The sequence below is a fragment of the Procambarus clarkii genome, chromosome 18 (assembly GCF_040958095.1).
Source record: "Procambarus clarkii isolate CNS0578487 chromosome 18, FALCON_Pclarkii_2.0, whole genome shotgun sequence".
NCBI lineage: Eukaryota > Metazoa > Arthropoda > Malacostraca > Decapoda > Cambaridae > Procambarus > Procambarus clarkii.
Genome location: NC_091167.1, coordinates 22,930,471 through 22,949,358, shown reverse-complemented (window position 1 = coordinate 22,949,358; position 18,888 = coordinate 22,930,471). Strand labels below are relative to the sequence as shown.

The 18,888-nt window shown below is 44.4% G+C and overlaps 2 protein-coding genes across 2 annotated transcripts; both read left to right on the top strand.

The window, feature by feature from the left end:
* The first annotated feature begins 1,460 nt into the window (after positions 1 to 1,460).
* On the top strand, positions 1,461 to 2,969 carry LOC123754569 (optineurin-like). Its single transcript, XM_045737042.2, has 2 exons — positions 1,461 to 1,892; positions 2,628 to 2,969. The coding sequence occupies exons 1-2, from the start codon at positions 1,461 to 1,463 to the stop codon at positions 2,967 to 2,969; spliced, it is 774 nt and encodes a 257-aa protein (XP_045592998.1).
* Positions 2,970 to 15,544: 12,575 nt separating this feature from the next.
* On the top strand, positions 15,545 to 16,102 carry LOC138366011 (uncharacterized PPE family protein PPE21-like). The gene has a single exon (XM_069326729.1). It carries the CDS (start codon positions 15,545 to 15,547, stop codon positions 16,100 to 16,102), a length of 558 nt encoding a protein of 185 aa, XP_069182830.1.
* Positions 16,103 to 18,888: the final 2,786 nt, after the last annotated feature.

Below are 18,888 nucleotides of genomic sequence, written 5' to 3'. Positions count from 1 at the left end.
GCTGGGAAAGAAGGGCCAAGGTTGATATGACTGCATATTCCTTGACTGTCAGAAGGCATTCGATACGGTCCCGCATGAAAGACTCCTACACAAATTAGAGAAGCAGGCTGGCATATCAGGAGGAGTACTAAGGGTGAGAGAGTACCCCTCAGGAAGGAAGCAGAGGGTTACAGTGAGAGCATCAGAGTGAGGAGAGGTTACGAGCGGAGTACCACAAGGGTCGGGTCTAAGGTCCGTCCTGTTTCTAATATATGTAAATGATCTGACAGATGAAATTGGCTCCTTCATATTAATGTTTGCAGACGATACAAAGTAATGATAATAGCCAGGTCAGGGATAGAGTGTGATGTAATGCAAGAGGATCTGGACACACTCTAGAAGTGCTCTCAACAATGGTTGCTGGAACCCAGCCAAATGCAAAGTTAAGAGGATTGGAACACGAGTACGAAGACCACTACAACAGTACAGGATGAAGGGAGGACAAATTGTTTAATAAGAAAAGGAGTAAGACCTGGGAGTGGACATGACCCCAAATCTGATGCCAGAAGCCCACATTATCAGAATAACAACAGCAGCATACGGCATGCTGGCCAACATCCGGGTGTATCCTTCAGAATCTTGGACAAAGGGGCTTTCCGGGTGATGTATACAGCGAAGATGACTCATATGAATATGTATCCCAAACATGGAACACTTACCCGAAAAAGGACAAGAAGAACTAGAAAAGATCCAAAAAGATATGCAACGGGACTCGTTCCAGAGCAGAGGGGCTTGAGATCTGAGGAAAGATTGAGAGAGCTGGACCTTACCACACTGGAGGAAATGCGATATAGGGGGGACATGATAACAACATACTAGATTCTAAGAAAAATCGACAAAGTAGATAAAGCAGCGTTGTTCACAGCCAGGAACAGCAGAACTATGAGTCACAGATGTAAACTGGAGACGCAAATGAGTCAGAGAGACATCAGGAGGAACAGTGTCAGTATAAGAGCTCTCAATAAATGGAATAAGTTAGATGCAGAAGTCGTTGAAGCAAATTAGAGTCAACATTGTAAATGTAAATATAATAAAAGCGTGAGAACTGAGTCATTGCATTAATCTAAGAACGTTCGAAAGGCGGGGCCAGGAGCCTAGCTCGACCCCCGCAAGCACCCCTAGGTGAGTACACACACCAGCTGCTGGCCAGAGTGACAACACCCCCCCCTACCCTCCCCCCCCCATCGCCTCACCATCTGCCCAAGCCACAGTGGCAGCTGACAGAAGCATCACACAAGGAGCCACCACAACGCGTATCTGTGTCGGGTGGAGACGTGAGTCGCTGTGCAACTAATGCAAGCCGCACTCAGCTGGTGTACCTGGTGTGTTGCACGAGCTCCACACGCACAGCCGCCAGGGGGATAAATAGGAGACACATGGAGCGGCCTAACAACATAAACCCAACCATATGGAAAAGAATTATGGCATTAGAGGACGGCATGGACGAGGAGCAAGGGAAGAACAGAGTAGAATATAAAGAAAGCATGGCTGAACTAGTGAGAAGCGAGGCAAACATGCAGGAGGAGCTGGAGGAGGAGAGAAGGACAAAGGGAGAACAAACACAGACACTTAAAGAAGAGACAGCTTCTCTGGGAAGACAGCTTCAAGAGTTACAAGAGATGTTAAACAAACAGGATGAGGTTATTGAAGACCTAGAGGTAAAACTTGACACAAGTGACGAACTCCCCACTGCAACCGTAAACCAGGTAGAAGAACGGAAGGAAATATATTGCACAAGGAAGGCAAGGGTGAATAGGTTAGAGAGCAGAATAGGAACGGTGGAAGAGGAAGGGAAGGCAACAATGGAAGTGAGCAGGAGGATAACGGAGGAGATAATTAAACCAACAGAGAATGTAACTGTGATTTGGGGAGTAAAACCAGACAAAACATTAGCCGAGGCAGCAAAAACTTCAGCGGGAAAGTTGGGTTGGAGAGGGTGGAGAGGGTGGGGGGGGGGGGGGGGGGGAGTTGGAGGGGGTGGAGGGGTTGAAGGGGGTGGAGGGGGAGAGATCAGTAGTAACATGTAGCCTACCACAGTCTGAGGGCGACACATGGCAAACAACGAGAGAGAAAACAGAACGAAATAACATAATTCAATACACAATTCAGGTCGGAGATGTCACACTGAACATGGAACAGTTGTGTAGACTAAGTTTCAGAGAGTAAGATATGGATCAGTGAAAGTTATTTATTTTTATAAACAGCATCTTAGTTCAATATATACTGGCAGTGAAGCGATATTCGAGGGATGAGGACAAAGTACGGTGCAGTGTTAATTAGTGAGGCCACGTCTAAGGAAGAGAGGGAGGCAGCAAACAGACTCAGAGTAGAGAAGCAAATGAGGTATACAAAGAGGCCAGAAAATGGAACAAACAAGACACAGGATGGAACAAATGTGTCATGAGGGCAGAACACAGGGGAATAATGAGGCATACCAGCTTAAGAATGCCACAATGAGTAAGAACATAAGAAGAACACAACAATAAAGGTACTACAGAGAAAGATAATAGGGCTACCCAGCCTAACGAAGCATTAACACGAGTAGACATGAATGACTAGTTCGCCAAATGAACTATTTTTATGAGCAGTTCATATTAGCAAAAATCCTAATACTGGAGGACTTGAACCAGAGGGAAGTAGATAAGATAATTACGGACCCCGACGGGAGTGATGAGACATGGAGAGCAAGACTGGTAGACATGTCAGACCAACACTTCTTAAAGCAACACGTCAGAGAACCAACAAGAGTGAGAGGAGACGATCCACCACCAACACAAGACCTGCTGCTCTCTCAACACGAAGCAGATCTTGAAGACACAGAGCACGAGATGCCTCTAGGAGCCAGCGACCACTGCTGTGTCACGCTGGAATACATAGTGCAGCTCAAGGTGTTGGTTAAAGGAAATCCTTTGAAGAAGAAAAGAGATTAGAGCCACAGGGACTACAACAGCATGAGGGACTTTCTGCGCGGAGCCCAATGTGAAACATAAAGGAAGTGAAGGTAGTAAATGAGGCGATAGTATTCACTGTTGGTAAAGGTGCCGAGGCAATTGAACAGTTTGGAACACTCAAGAAGGAGGTGGATGAACATAACAATGTTAACCCCTGGTTCAATAGACAATAAAGGCTAGTTAAAGAAAGAACAAAACTAGCCAGGAAAGAATACAGAGAACTAGGAACAAAGGACTTAAGAGAGACTAAAGAGAATCTGAAGTCAATTCACATTAGTAGAGAAGCTAATAGGCAATATGTTGGGCATGTTGTGTATGAGGTCCATGTTGGGCATGTTGTGTATGAGGTCCATAGTGGGCATGTTGTGTATGAGGTCCATGTTGGCCATGTTGTGTATGAGGTCCATGTTGGACATGTTGTGTATGAGGTCCATGTTGGGCATGTTGTGTATGAGGTCCATGTTGGACATGTTGTGTATGAGTTCCATGTTGGACATGTTGTGTATGAGGTCCATGTTGGGCATGTTGTGTATGAGGTCCATGTTGGACATGTTGTGTATGAGTTCCATGTTGGACATGTTGTGTATGAGGTCCATGTTGGACATGTTGTGTATGAGGTCCATGTTGGCCATGTTGTGTATGAGGTGGACATCATGGTGGAAAGCGACCTGCCAAGACAATATCCTCAGCTGTGCTTGACTGTCATCTCATCTCAGATCATAAGTACAGAAGTCATTACAAGTTGGCATCAAGTTACACAATGTTCCGTGACTCCCGCCAATTTACATAGTCAAGAGGACGGGTCTATGACTCGAGATCACAGTGACGAGGACAGCTTGGGGTAAACATCTGCTTCCAGGTGTTGGGGGTGTTGGGGGGGAGGGGTGATGGGGGTGTGTTGGAGGGTGTTGGGAGGTGTTGGCGGGTGTTTGGGGAAAGAGAAGAGCGGGTGTAAACAGCTGTAAATATGTGATTACTGTAAATGCATGTTGATGATTGCTCTAAATATATATTGAATAATACTGAAAATTAATGTTAAATATGGCTATAAATATATATTAAATATGGATGTAAATATATATATATGTCGAGTATGGGTTGTAAATCTATGGTGAATGTGATTGGAAAAAAAAATTGGCTGCAGGAATATCATAAATTCGTGTTAGCGTGTGCATGCTGTGAGGCGGAGAGCAATGCTGGGGTATTGGCCACCTCTGCACAGTATCTGATACTGAGCAATTGTTATTCAAATGGGAAATTATGCAAATTGTAGTTCCAAATAAAGGCCGCCTTCAGATGGACTTTCATTTACTTTATACTCTCCTTCTTTATTCCCTCTTCTTCTTCTTCTTCTTCTTCTTCTTCTTCTTCTCATTTTGTACAAAATCTATTATTCGGCACAATTCTATTACAAATTCTAATATTAATATTAAATTATTATCATTCTATTATTAATATTAAAAATTATTATCATCTTGATATTTTGTACACTGCTACAAATGGAGAGAGAGAGAGGGGGAGAGAGAGAGAGTAATAAATATATAAACATGAAATAATATATTGAATATAACATTAAAACAGCAGTAATTGGAGGCACTGGAATACTAATTACCTGATGGCAACTCAGCCCTGCTGGTGTTGCCATCCCGACCTCTCTCTGAGCGTTATGCTAGTATTATTATTGATTACTTTTATTATATAATGAGTCTGTGCTCCGGCAGTCATGAATAGTGAGCAGTGGTAGTTCACACAAAGAATAATTTCACTCAATACTGCCAGTACAAATCCAATTACGGATTAAGTGGAATTAGTTCAATTACAAGATAATTAGCGAAGCAGAAGTTGGGAACTCTGCGGTGAAAGGCATAATTAATGTGAAATGTTTCTCCTCTCTCTCTCTCTCTCTCTCTCTCTCTCTCTCTCTCTCTCTCTCTCTCTCTCTCTCTCTCTCTCTCTCTCTCTCTCTCTCTCTCTCTCTGTCTCTCTCTCTCTCTCTCTTACTCTCTCTCTCTCTTACTCTCTCTCTCTCTCTCTTACTCTCTCTCTCTCTTACTCTCTCTCTCTCTCTCTCTCTCTCTCTCTCTGTCTCTCTCTCTCTGTCTCTCTCTCTCTTACTCTCTCTCTCTCTTACTCTCTCTCTCTCTCTTACTCTCTCTCTCTCTTACTCTCTCTCTCTCTCTCTCTCTCTCTCTCTCTCTCTCTCTCTCTCTCTCTCTCTCTCTCTCTCTCTCTCTCTCTCAAATGTTTGCTTTATCTTAGCTTGTGTAAACTAGGGGTGGAGTTAGTTAATTAAGAATGAATCTGACGACCCTAGAGTCACTGCAAGCAGGAGCTGTTATCCTACATCATCTCTTTTATTTGATGACTTAATTCTATGCAACTATTAGTAATAAACTACCTTTAATGGTAAGTACCTTTCATATAAGGGAGAGTCAGAAGCTGTGTGGCAGAGCCTTCATGTGCTCGGTTCTTGGATCTCACGAGTATCAACAAAGTTCAGATGGCAGTCAACCCAAGAATGAATGATCGCTGATGGAGTGATGTTCTTGAGAAACTCATGAGGAGTGAGGCTGTTGAAGGCTGAGCGCCTTGTGTTGTGAGTGCCACCCTCTGGCTGTCTACCAAGTTGGGCCAGGTGCGGAACTTTGAGAACATTGGTTTTTACATAACAGTAAATCCAGTAACATCTCTCGGTGTTGAAGGTTGTGACGTTCTGACCAGTCCAACCTGAATAGGTCAAGATAAGAGATAAAACTCCTTGCATGATTCTTTATCTTATCCACAATTCTTAATGAATGATATGTATGCAGGCAGTCTAGATGTGGCACACTCTCAAGATGGCAGTGATCTTTTATATATATATATATATATATATAATATATATATATATATATATATGTCGTACCTAGTAGCCAGAACGCACTTCTCAGCCTACTATGCAAGGCCCGATTTGCCTAATAAGCCAAGTTTTCATGAATTAATTGTTTTTCGACTACCTAACCTACCTAACCTAACCTAACCTAACTTTTTCGGCTACCTAACCTAACGTAACCTATAAAGATAGGTTAGGTTAGGTTAGGTAGGGTTGGTTTGGTTCGGTCATATATCTACGTTAATTTTAATTCCAATAAAAAAAAATTGACCTCATATATAATGAAATGGGTAGCTTTATCATTTCATAAGAAAAAAATTAGAGAAAATATAATAATTCAGGAAAACTTGGCTTACTAGGCAATTCGGGCCTTGCATAGTAGGCTGAGAAGTGTGTTCTGGCTACTAGGTACGACATATATATATATATATATATATATATATATATATATATATATATATATATATATATATATATATATATATATATGCACTTAATTAAGGGTTGTAGTTTTCCTGGCTGTCTTGACTAAGGTTGAGGAGGTGACATTTGATGGTCATTAAAGAGTCACACTGCCTTACCAACATGTCAACACCATCACTGAACACAGGAATATTGCAGCACATTTGTATGCCAGTAAGATTTCCAATACCATTAATTCTTCTTATCATCATCACCTGTGTTTTCTCAGCTGCGAATGTTGCCTCCAATCGTCTTTCCCCGGGAGGATATTACAGGAAGTTGGTGATTAATGACCCTCGTAGCAGTTGGTATTTCTGACTGTTTTTATATGTAACAGTTAGAGTACAGTCATCAACACAGTCTGGAGCAGTACAGTCATCAACACAGTCTGGAGCAGTACAGTCATCAACACAGTCTGGAGCACTACAGTCATCAACACAGTCTGGAGCAGTACAGTCATCAACACAGTCTGGAGCAGTACAGTCATCAACACAGTCTGGAGCAGTACAGTCATCAACACAGTCTGGAGCTGTACAGTCATCAACACAGTCTGGAGCAGTACAGTCATCAACACAGTCTGGAGCAGTACAGTCATCAACACAGTCTGGAGCTGTACAGTCATCAACACAGTCTGGAGCTGTACAGTCATCAACACAGTCTGGAGCTGTACAGTCATCAACACAGTCTGGAGCTGTACAGTCATCAACACAGTCTGGAGCAGTACAGTCATCAACACAGTCTGGAGCTGTACAGTCATCAACACAGTCTGGAGCTGTACAGTCATCAACACAGTCTGGAGCAGTACAGTCATCAACACAGTCTGGAGCTGTACAGTCATCAACACAGTCTGGAGCTGTACAGTCATCAACACAGTCTGGAGCTGTACAGTCATCAACACAGTCTGGAGCTGTACAGTCATCAACACAGTCTGGAGCAGTACAGTCATCAACACAGTCTGGAGCAGTACAGTCATCAACACAGTCTGGAGCAGTACAGTCATCAACACAGTCTGGAGCAGTACAGTCATCAACACAGTCTGGAGCAGTACAGTCATCAACACAGTCTGGAGCAGTACAGTCATCAACACAGTATGGAGCAGTACAGTCATCAACACAGTCTGGAGCAGTACAGTCATCAACACAGTCTGGAGCTGTACAGTCATCAACACAGTCTGGAGCTGTACAGTCATCAACACAGTCTGGAGCAGTACAGTCATCAACACAGTCTGGAGCAGTACAGTCATCAACACAGTCTGGAGCTGTACAGTCATCAACACAGTCTGGAGCTGTACAGTCATCAACACAGTCTGGAGCAGTACAGTCATCAACACAGTCTGGAGCAGTACAGTCATCAACACAGTCTGGAGCTGTACAGTCATCAACACAGTCTGGAGCTGTACAGTCATCAACACAGTCTGGAGCAGTACAGTCATCAACACAGTCTGGAGCAGTACAGTCATCAACACAGTCTGGAGCAGTACAGTCATCAACACAGTCTGGAGCAGTACAGTCATCAACACAGTCTGGAGCAGTACAGTCATCAACACAGTCTGGAGCAGTACAGTCATCAACACAGTCTGGAGCTGTACAGTCATCAACACAGTCTGGAGCAGTACAGTCATCAACACAGTCTGGAGCTGTACAGTCATCAACACAGTCTGGAGCAGTACAGTCATCAACACAGTCTGGAGCAGTACAGTCATCAACACAGTCTGGAGCAGTACAGTCATCAACACAGTCTGGAGCTGTACAGTCATCAACACAGTCTGGAGCTGTACAGTCATCAACACAGTCTGGAGCAGTACAGTCATCAACACAGTCTGGAGCAGTACAGTCATCAACACAGTCTGGAGCAGTACAGTCATCAACACAGTTTGGAGCACTACAGTCATCAACACAGTCTGGAGCACTACAGTCATCAACACAGTCTGGAGCACTACAGTCATCAACACAGTCTGGAGCACTACAGTCATCAACACAGTCTGGAGCAGTACAGTCATCAACACAGTCTGGAGCAGTACAGTCATCAACACAGTCTGGAGCAGTACAGTCATCAACACAGTCTGGAGCACTACAGTCATCAACACAGTCTGGAGCACTACAGTCATCAACACAGTCTGGAGCACTACAGTCATCAACACAGTCTGGAGCACTACAGTCATCAACACAGTCTGGAGCAGTACAGTCATCAACACAGTCCGGAGCTGTACAGTCATCAACACAGTCTGGAGCAGTACAGTCATCAACACAGTCTGGAGCAGTACAGTCATCAACACAGTCTGGAGCTGTACAGTCATCAACACAGTCTGGAGCAGTACAGTCATCAACACAGTCTGGAGCACTACAGTCATCAACACAGTCTGGAGCAGTACAGTCATCAACACAGTCTGGAGCAGTACAGTCATCAACACAGTCTGGAGCTGTACAGTCATCAACACAGTCTGGAGCTGTACAGTCATACAGTCATCAACACAGTCTGGAGCACTACAGTCATCAACACAGTCTGGAGCTGTACAGTCATACAGTCATCAACACAGTCTGGAGCACTACAGTCATCAACACAGTCTGGAGCAGTACAGTCATCAACACAGTCTGGAGCTGTACAGTCATCAACAATAATGATGTTATTAGCCGAGATATAAATGTCTCAATACTCTCGCCAGTAACTGAAAGCAGTGAGACTGGCCTGTAGTTAGCAACCACCGAACTACGACTCTTGGCTTGGTGTGCTGGAAGTGTCTACATTAAGTCTTCCATAGTGAGGGCAACATTCCTTGTGATAGGCTGAGTTAGGACGAGCATGTGAGAGGCGGAGCCAAGAGGTCACCACAAATACCTGATGACCTTTGGAGGTCCTAATCCGGGGTAACTGCCTTGTTCAGGTCATGAGTTTTAAGGAGAGTGAGAACATCAAACTGTTGAACAGTCACTTCGTACAAGTTGGACCCAGTCACTGGAAAAAGATGAAGAGGTTTTCGTCCTAAAGCAGGAACTTGCATCTTGTGAGTCAGATGGTCTGCCTTCAGGTCAGTCTTTCCTTGATTGCTTCTTGCAACAGTCACCCTCTTCCCGATTAAGCGGTAGGACTGCGTTCTCAGATGTATGTCCTTGCCGATCTTTAACTAGAGATATTCAAACTGTGGGTCCAACTCTTGCTGATGCAAGTCTTCTTCTAATTCCTGGGACCCATCTGGCCATAGTTTGTTTGTTAACCTTTCGCATTTCATAACAAAATCGACTATAATTGTTCCTGTTGTGATTCGTAGGATGTTGTAGACCTCTTCGTGGCGTCAGTTCCGGGCGCCAGTTCCCACCCAGCGACGGTAACCAGCCCCTGCCTGATAGGAAGGCTCGGGCCCCCATACTGCCCCATGACCAACATGTTCTGGAGGGCCAGTGGGCGACGGACCACCACCACCACACACAGTGGCCCCGGCATGATGAACTTATCTGATAAAATATTTGTGCCCAAAATGGTCACCGACAGCTGTCGGGAACTGGGTTAAGAGTCAGACGACTCTCAATTCTTTTGTACACTCAGTGTGGTCTAGTGGTAACAGTACTGGGCACGCCAAGGGGGCATGGAGCCCTGGCTGTCCGGGTTTGAATCCCCCCCCCCCCCCACCCCACAACACCGCGCATAAAGGCCACCTTTAAGAGCGGACATTACACCACGAACCTTTACCATCAACCACGGCCGCTATAACCCCTCACTGGCCGTTTAATTACACCTCTGACAGAGAAAATGGCTTGAGCGAGACGTAATGAATATTACGACAGCGTGAAACAATTTATATTTTAATAGTTCGCAGTTATTCAAATGTAAACGTTCACTTTCCTTTGAACATCACATTACTGAACATCATATATGAATGAGAGTGTTCGACCTGCACCGAGTCTCACATCTCTCTCAAACGAGTCCTCATAATTGAATTTCTAAATTTGGACAAATATATTTGACATTCTTAAATATACTGAACTATAGATACAAAATGTGAAGAATTATCTCACTAGTTTCGAATAATTTTGTGCAAATGAAATCGTGGGGATTTGATACCCAATAATTTGCAGATATTAATTTATGACTCGTTAGGTTTATAAAGCAAACATTAACAAGAAGCATTAATGAAAAATGTTCAACAGGCTATATTATGCAATATGAACTGACACATTCTATATTAAGAGGTAATCTCAGACTGGTGAACTGCTACCATTTGTTTTGTTGGTTCACCAGCGTGTGTGGTCGCTTTATTACACACACACACACACACACACACACACACACACACACACACACACACACACACACACACACACACACACACACACGCACACACACACGCACACACACACACACACACACACACACACGCGCACACACACACACACACACACACACACACACACACACACACACACACACACACACACACACACACACACACACACACACACACATGAATGAGAGTGTTCCTGAGGGGGGCCTCGTAGCCTGGTGGATAGCGCGCAGGACTCGTAATTCTGTGGCGCGGGTTCGATTCCCGCACGAGGCAGAAACAAATAGGCAAAGTTTCTTTCACCCCGAATGGCCCCTGTTACCTAGCAGTAAATAGGTACCTGGGAGTTAGACAGCTGCTACGGGCTGCTTCCTGGTGATGTGTGTTAGAAATATGTAGTAGATATAACAGAGAAAAACAGATTGGTTAGAAAGGCGGAGTCCAAGAGCTAATAGCTCGATTCCGCAGACATAAATAGTAAATACATGGATATTGAAGGAGGCCGAAGAGAGTTTTATACCAACAGTAAAGGAACAAAGTAGGAGGGAATATAATAACTGGTGGTTTAATAGTGTCAGGAAAGAATACATGAGAGGCAGGAGGGAGTAGAGGAAGTACAGAGGATAAAGGAAAGAGGACTGCAACAATAGAGGGAACTAAGCCAGGAACGAATAGATAAATATCGGAGAGTATCAGAAAGAAATTAGGAGAACGATATTGTTATAAAATATAAAAAACCATCAAAATTGCTACATAGTCCTATAAGAAGGAAAATGACAGTGAAGACCAAGTGACAAGACTAAGGAAAACGGAAGGGACATGTACAGAAAGCGACAAGGAAATTTGCGAGGCACTGAATGCCAGTTTTCATGAAGTGTTCATAACCGAGCCTGAGCAGCTGCCACTGTTGGAAGAGGAGACGACCCTAGGTGACTGAGAGAACTGAACCTGACGACGCTAGAAGGAAAGGAAGGAAACTATCAAGAAAAAGCACCAAGCCATTACGACTATATAGCACTGGGAAGGGGTCAGGATATGGATTTGGAATGGGAAGAGGGGGAAAGGAATGGTGCCCAACCACTTGGACGGTCGGGGATTGAACGCCGACCTGCATGAAGCGAGATCGTCGGTCTACCGTCCAGCCCAAGTGATTGTGACGTCGCTAGAATATAAGGAAAAAGAGGAAATACATGAGACATAAAATAATTAGGGGGATTGACAGGATAGAAATAAAGAATATGTTCACATTGAACAACAATAGAACAAGGGGACATGGATGGAATCTCGAGACTCAGATGAATGAAAGAGATGTTAGAAAGTTGTCATTTTGCGTAAGAGTGATTGGAAAATGGAAAGAACCAAAGGAGAACGTTTGGAAGGGAACTCCAGCCATATTCTATAAAGTAGATATGATAAGGAAACAGGACTGGAGCTATTACTTTAAACAACCAACGGCTAGATAGGCGAGTCCAAGAGCTAATGCTCGAGTCTGCAGGCACAAATAGGCAAGTAGAAATTCGTTGGCACACACATACATAGGGAAATAGGACCATAGTCATTGCTGTAAGCAACCGATGCTCGAAAGGCGGTATCCAAGAATCAATGCTCGATCCTGCAGACACAATTAGGTGAGTACACACACAGTGTGGGGTCTGGTAGCTGAGTGGACAGCGCGCGGGACCGGCGCTGTCCACTCATCTTGTGGCCCGGGTTCGATTCCCGGACTAGACAGAGACAAATGGGTAGTTTATTTCACCCTGATGCCCCTGTTACCTAGCAGTAAATAGGTACCAGGGAGTTACACAGCTGTTACGGGCTGCTTCCTGGGAGGGGGGGCGAGAGAAAAAAAATTAGTTAGCAGTTAGTAATAGTTGATTGACAGTTGAGAATCGGACCGAAAGAGCGGAGCTCAACCCCCGCAAGCACAACTAGGCGAATACGCACTTGAGTGTGCGCGCGTGTAGACTGATGGACAACATAAGACTCGCTACTAATCCAAGAGTTAATGGCTCGAATCTGCAGACACAAATAGTAAATACAAACACACACACACACAAGAATCAGCGGAGTTACGATCACCACAAACAAACATCTCAGGGAATACACAGAGCAGATAAGAACAGACTGTAACGGGCGCTTATCTATAACGGATTGTACACCAAATGGGACAACAGTGGAAAATTAGTTACTGAATGATCGAGGGAGACATTATAAATACATGAGTCAATTAGTGAGAGAGATTGCTGATGAAATACTCAGCTGAGGAGGAGCCAGATTCAACACAGCTTCAATTGCTGATGTAACAGATCACTGTATGTGCATGAATTTCAACACCGGTCGATTGAAGGTTGAGAGACGGGGCCAAAGAGCTGAGCTCCAACCCATGGACATGGACGCTAAGGTGAGTACACTCACTCAACAATCACTTATGTCTCACTCCCCGACCAGGAAGATGAAGAGTGAAACATGCATCATAGAAAGTTCTCAAATCATTTTTTGCCAAAGTTACCCACTCTATTTCATCCTTAATTACTCTTCTCGACAAGTGTAATCTTGTTGTTCATTTGTGGAATTACCAGACATTAAACACAAGCGGCAATCTTCTCTCTCTCTCTCTTCCTGCTATCTCTCCTCTTTATCTTCCTCATCCATCTCCTCCTATTCCTATTCTTTCCCTTCACCGGTTGTTACTCCTCTTTCCTGCTCCTTATTATCTTCCTTCTCTTCCTTATTGTCCTATAATTTATCTTTCATCTCATTCTCCTCTTCTCTCTCATTCTCCTCTTCTCTCTCATCCTCCTCTTATCTGTTTATCCAATTTTCTCTTCCACTCTGCTTTCCACAAAGTCCTACTTCTTCTTCTTCTGACTTCCCTTATTTTTTGGTCTTGAGCAAGAGAGTGGCAACAACGTGGCAACATTAGCAGTCAGTCCATCAGCATGATGTCCGCCTCCACCAGTCTCCGCCTCACTCACGTTGGCTGTCTCACTTACAACTTGGCGCGGCCACTGGTCGTCCAGATGTGGTCGCTGCCCCTGGCAACATCTCTTGGTCGTCCAGATGTGGTCGCTGCCCCTGGCTACATCTCTTGGTCGTCCAGATGTGGTCGCTGCCCCTGGCAACATCTCTTGGTCGTCCAGACGTGGTCGCTGCCCCTGGCAACATCTCTTGGTCGTCCAGATGTGGTCGCTGCCCCTGGCAACATCTCTTGGTCGTCCTGATGTGGTCGCTGCCCCTGGCTACATCTCTTGGTCGTCCTGATGTGGTCGCTGCCCCTGGCAACATCTCTTGGTCGTCCAGATGTGGTCGCTGCCCCTGGCAACATCTCTTGGTCGTCCAGATGTGGTCGCTGCCCCTGGCAACATGTCTTGGTCGTCCTGATGTGGTCGCTGCCCCTGGCAACATCTCTTGGTCGTCCAGATGTGGTCGCTGCCCCTGGCAACATGTCTTGGTCGTCCTGATGTGGTCGCTGCCCCTGGCAACATCTCTTGGCGTTCCTGATGTGGTCGCTGCCCCTGGCAATATGTCTTGGTCGTCCTGATGTGGTCGCTGCCCCTGGCAACATCTCTTGGCGTTCCTGATGTGGTCGCTGCCTCTGGCAACATCTCTTGGTCGTCCTGATGTGGTCGCTGCCCCTGGCAACATCTCTTGGTCGTCCAGATGTGGTCGCTGCCCCTGGCAACATCTCTTGGTCGTCCTGATGTGGTCGCTGCCCCTGGCAACATCTCTTGGTCGTCATGATGTGGTCGCTGCCCCTGGCAACATCTCTTGGTCGTCCTGATGTGGTCGCTGCCTCTGGCAACATCTCTTGATGACAGGAGTCCTGAGATCCTTGCCAAGATTTGCCGGCTGTACCTGAAGGACGCGTCGGGAGTACAGGAGCCGGATGGGTAAGCTGAGTTGTAGTTTACATCAGTCAACCTGTACACGCCCAACTTGTTGATGTGGTCATGGCTGTTCATCTGGGAATTATGTTCTTCAACGTATGCACTTATCCCAAAACCTCATTTACCGTATGTGCAATGTGCAGACGTAAATGACAGGGTACTTTCACTGTTAACTTTTTGATGGACAATCTAGACTCCCTACTAATGCAAAATTTATGGTTTGTATTGTAAAAATGGATAACTTTGTAAATCACCTTCTGGGGTTGAGTGTTCAGTAATCATCTCAACAATATGAAGAACAAATCTTCAAACCGTCTATATAAAACAGGAAAATGGCGGTATTCTGGTTAACATTGTAAAAAAGACTTCAGAGTTTTGAGAGCCACTGTCGAATATATTATATAAATAATTATAGAAGAGTAGAGAACCACAACCATGGAGGGTTGCAAATGTGATACTGATTCTCAACAAATTGGGCAGATCACATACGTCGAACTATCATCCAATAAGCTTAACATCTATTGTGAAAAAAATCTTAATCACTTATTGCAAAATCATCTTGAAAAACATAGATTAATAAAGTATTCACAAGAATATCTGACAAAAGACTTATCGTTTTTGACAAAGTTAACCTCATAGTTTTCCAGCATATTTACACTAGTTGACAGTAGAGAGGCTTGTGACCCTCCGGTGCGTGTCCTCGACACAGCCTTTGATACAGTGCCCGTAGAGAGTAGATAACAAGTCAGGCGCCCTTGGCACTAAATGAAGGATATTCAAGGTTCAATTACGGCTGGTTATTTCAAAGACAGTAGAGAGTGTGCATTACTGGAGGGACGTCCCAGTGCGGGACCATTACATGTATGGTAGATCCCAGGGTAGATCCCAGGGTAGATCCCAGGGTAGATCCCAGGGTAGAGCCCAGGGTAGATCCCAGGGTAGATCCCAGGGAAGATCCCAGAAGCTCTACTCTGGGATCACTGTTGTTTACTACTACAATGGAAGCTAATTGCAAACAGGACAAACTGGCAGCATTTGCAAACATGCAGGCAACACAATGTGGCAAGATATAAGACCAGGCAACACAATGTGGCAAGATATAAGTGCAGGCAACACAATGTGGCAAGATATAAGTGCAGGCAACACAATGTGGCAAGATATAAGTGCAGGTGACACAATGTGGCAAGATATAAGAGCAGGCAACACAATGTGGCAAGATATAAGTGCAGGCAACACAATGTGGCAAGATATAAGTGCAGGCAACACAATGTGGCAAGATATAAGTGCAGGCAACACAATGTGGCAAGATATAAGTGCAGGTGACACAATGTGGCAAGATATAAGAGCAGGCAACACAATGTGGCAAGATATAAGTGCAGGCAACACAATGTGGCAAGATATAAGTGCAGGCAACACAATGTGGCAAGATATAAGACCAGGCAACACAATGTGGCAAGATATAAGTGCAGGCAACACAATGTGGCAAGATATAAGACCAGGCAACACAATGTGGCAAGATATAAGTGCAGGCAACACAATGTGGCAAGATATAGGTGCAGGCGACACAAAATTCGTTCAAGACGATATAGATAGATTGTTAAAATGGACGACATAGTGCCATACACAGTTTAATGGTGATAAATTTTAAGGATCTGAGATTAGTTAATTATAACAGATATGAGATATTACCTGGATAATATGGAAACTGAGGGAGGACAGGAAGACAGGACAATAAAGGAAGAGTAAGAGGGATCAATAAGAGAGGACAATAAAGGAAGAGTAAGAGGGATCAATAAGAGAGGACAATAAGAAAGGACAGTAGGAAAGAAGACACTAATGTAGATAACAAAATCATAGAATTATCAAACAGATAACCAATGTTAGGGAACCACGGCTGAAGATCTATAGAGCAAGTCGTTAAGTGTCATTATTGCAGCACTTACAATGGTTAAGTTCACACAAATGTTTCGATTAACTGTCTTCTCTATTCGGCTCATCAAACTCCTCTGTCTACCCTCCTCCTTCCCCCCTCACTCCTTCTCCATCTTCCCTCATTTCCTTCTCTTCCTTCCCACACAAGAAAATGTTTCCATAATGTCTTAGAGCGAAAACCGATTCAGGAAAGACTTTACTGAACGGTTTGGGATATTTGTTCATATTAAAGATTACTTTCCCGGGCAGTTCTGGGGAGGAATATTTGTCAGTGTGACCCCCCGACCCTCGACCCCCGACCCTCGACCCCCGACCCTCGACCCCCGACCTTCGACCCTCGACCCTCGACCCTCGACCCCCGACCCTCGACCCTCGACCCCCGACCCTCGACCCCCGACCCCCGACCCCCCCCCCCCCCCCACCAGCCATCCCACTCCTCTCCCTCTTCCAGAACCCCCTCCCCATGACCCCCCCACACAACTCATGGCTCCCCCCCCCCTCCCCCACGGCCTCTCCGTGGGGAGTCTGCAATTGAAATTTGACCCGGAACCGTCACGTTTGTTTACAAAAAACATTTTATTGGAATAAAATGTCGATTATTTGGGATTTTTGTTGTTATTTTTTTTTGTTATAGAGTTATTGTAGTATTGTTGTTATCTTTATCTGTTATTTGGCATATTTTGTATATCTGACAGTGTCAGACCACGGAGGAAAATTGAAACAGGAATTTCCTTAAGTACTTTCGTATATTAATGCATCTTCAGAAGGAGTGAAGATTTTTCGTGATTTACACACACACACATTATATATATATATATATATATATATATATATATATATATATATATATATATATATATGTATATATATATATATATATATATATATATATATATATATATATATATATATATATATATATATATATATATATATATATATATATATATATATATAAAATAGCCTGATTTGCGTAAATAAGCCGATTTTTCGTGAAATATTTAATTTAAAAATTAACTCTCCAAACTTCATTTCCATAATTTATAATGGTCTGACACCTAGGGATACGTTTCACAAGGCACTCCTTACATTTTCAAAAACAAATTTTCCATGCTCTGCCAAATCTTATAGTCGCTTGGGGTGAGGTGGTACAAGATGTGATTTACACGAGCAAGTGAATGAATGGCATAGTAGATAAAATAATCCATTAAATCCCTATTCTGCTTCTACTGTCTCTGTGTTGGTACGGGGTTTTGAAGTGGGTGGAATGTAACTATGTGTTAACTGCCTGTTGATTGTTGTCGTTATACCTGTCGATTATTTCTGTGTTGCTTGTTAAGACGTGTCTGGTGTTTCTGGCACAACAACCACACCAGGACGATGAGTGTCCACAAAACTGTGTGTGAGATCGCCAACATTGGTCATGAAGCCCCTGATGTTGGCAGACAATATGCTGATTGACTCCTCAAGTCTGCATGTTGTATGAGAAGACAGCTGTGTATAGTGGCAGACCTCGCAGCTGGTGTGCTGGTGGTGTGTAAGTCTGCTGTGCTGAGTAAGGCACAGCGCCACCTACTGGGCGTGGGTATGGGTAGTATGGATGCTGCTGAGTAAGAGTGTGCACCAAGTCTGGGTATTTCTTAGATTGATCCGAGAGGAGGTCTCTAAACATTTGTTCCTGTCTATCTAGATCCCTGTTGGTTCAACATGAATCCTCTGGTTGACCTCTTTGGTGGCAGTAGTTGCTCCTGAGATCACTCCGACAGTTTTCAGTAGTATGCTCTCTCTCTCTCTCTCTCTCTCTCTCTCTCTCTCTCTCTCTCTCTCTCTCTCTCTCTCTCTCTCTCTCTCTCCCTCCCTCCCTCTCTCTCCCTCTCTCTCCCTACTCCCTTACAACACCAATAACACTACCAAACTCCCTCAGCGTCCCAGTATATCCACCATCTCATTCGAGGTTTCCTGCAGGGATATTCAGTGAGTTGTATTGTATTAAATTACATTTCATGGGGAAACAGCTGAGTAAACCCGAGCACACACACACTATTCTCACTATACCAAGTGCATGTCGGCGTAATCCAGCAACTGTATTATGTAGTTATATTAACTCTGGACAAACTCACACATACACACACTCATACTCACACACACACCAGGGGGGCCTGGTAGCCTGGTGGATAGCGCGCAGGACTCGTAATTCTGTGGCGCGGGTTCGATTCCCATACCAGGCAGAAACAAATGGGCAAAGTTTCTTTCACCCTGAATGCTCCTGTTACCTAGCAGTAAATAGGTACCTTGGCGTTAGTCAGCTGTCACGGGCTGCTTCCTGGGGAGTGTGAAAAAAAGTAGTTAGTAAACAGTTGATTGACAGTTGAGAGGCGGGCCGAAAGAGCAAAGTTCAACCCCAGCAAACACAACTAGGTGTATACAGCTAGGTGAATACACGCACACACTCACATATACATTCCATTC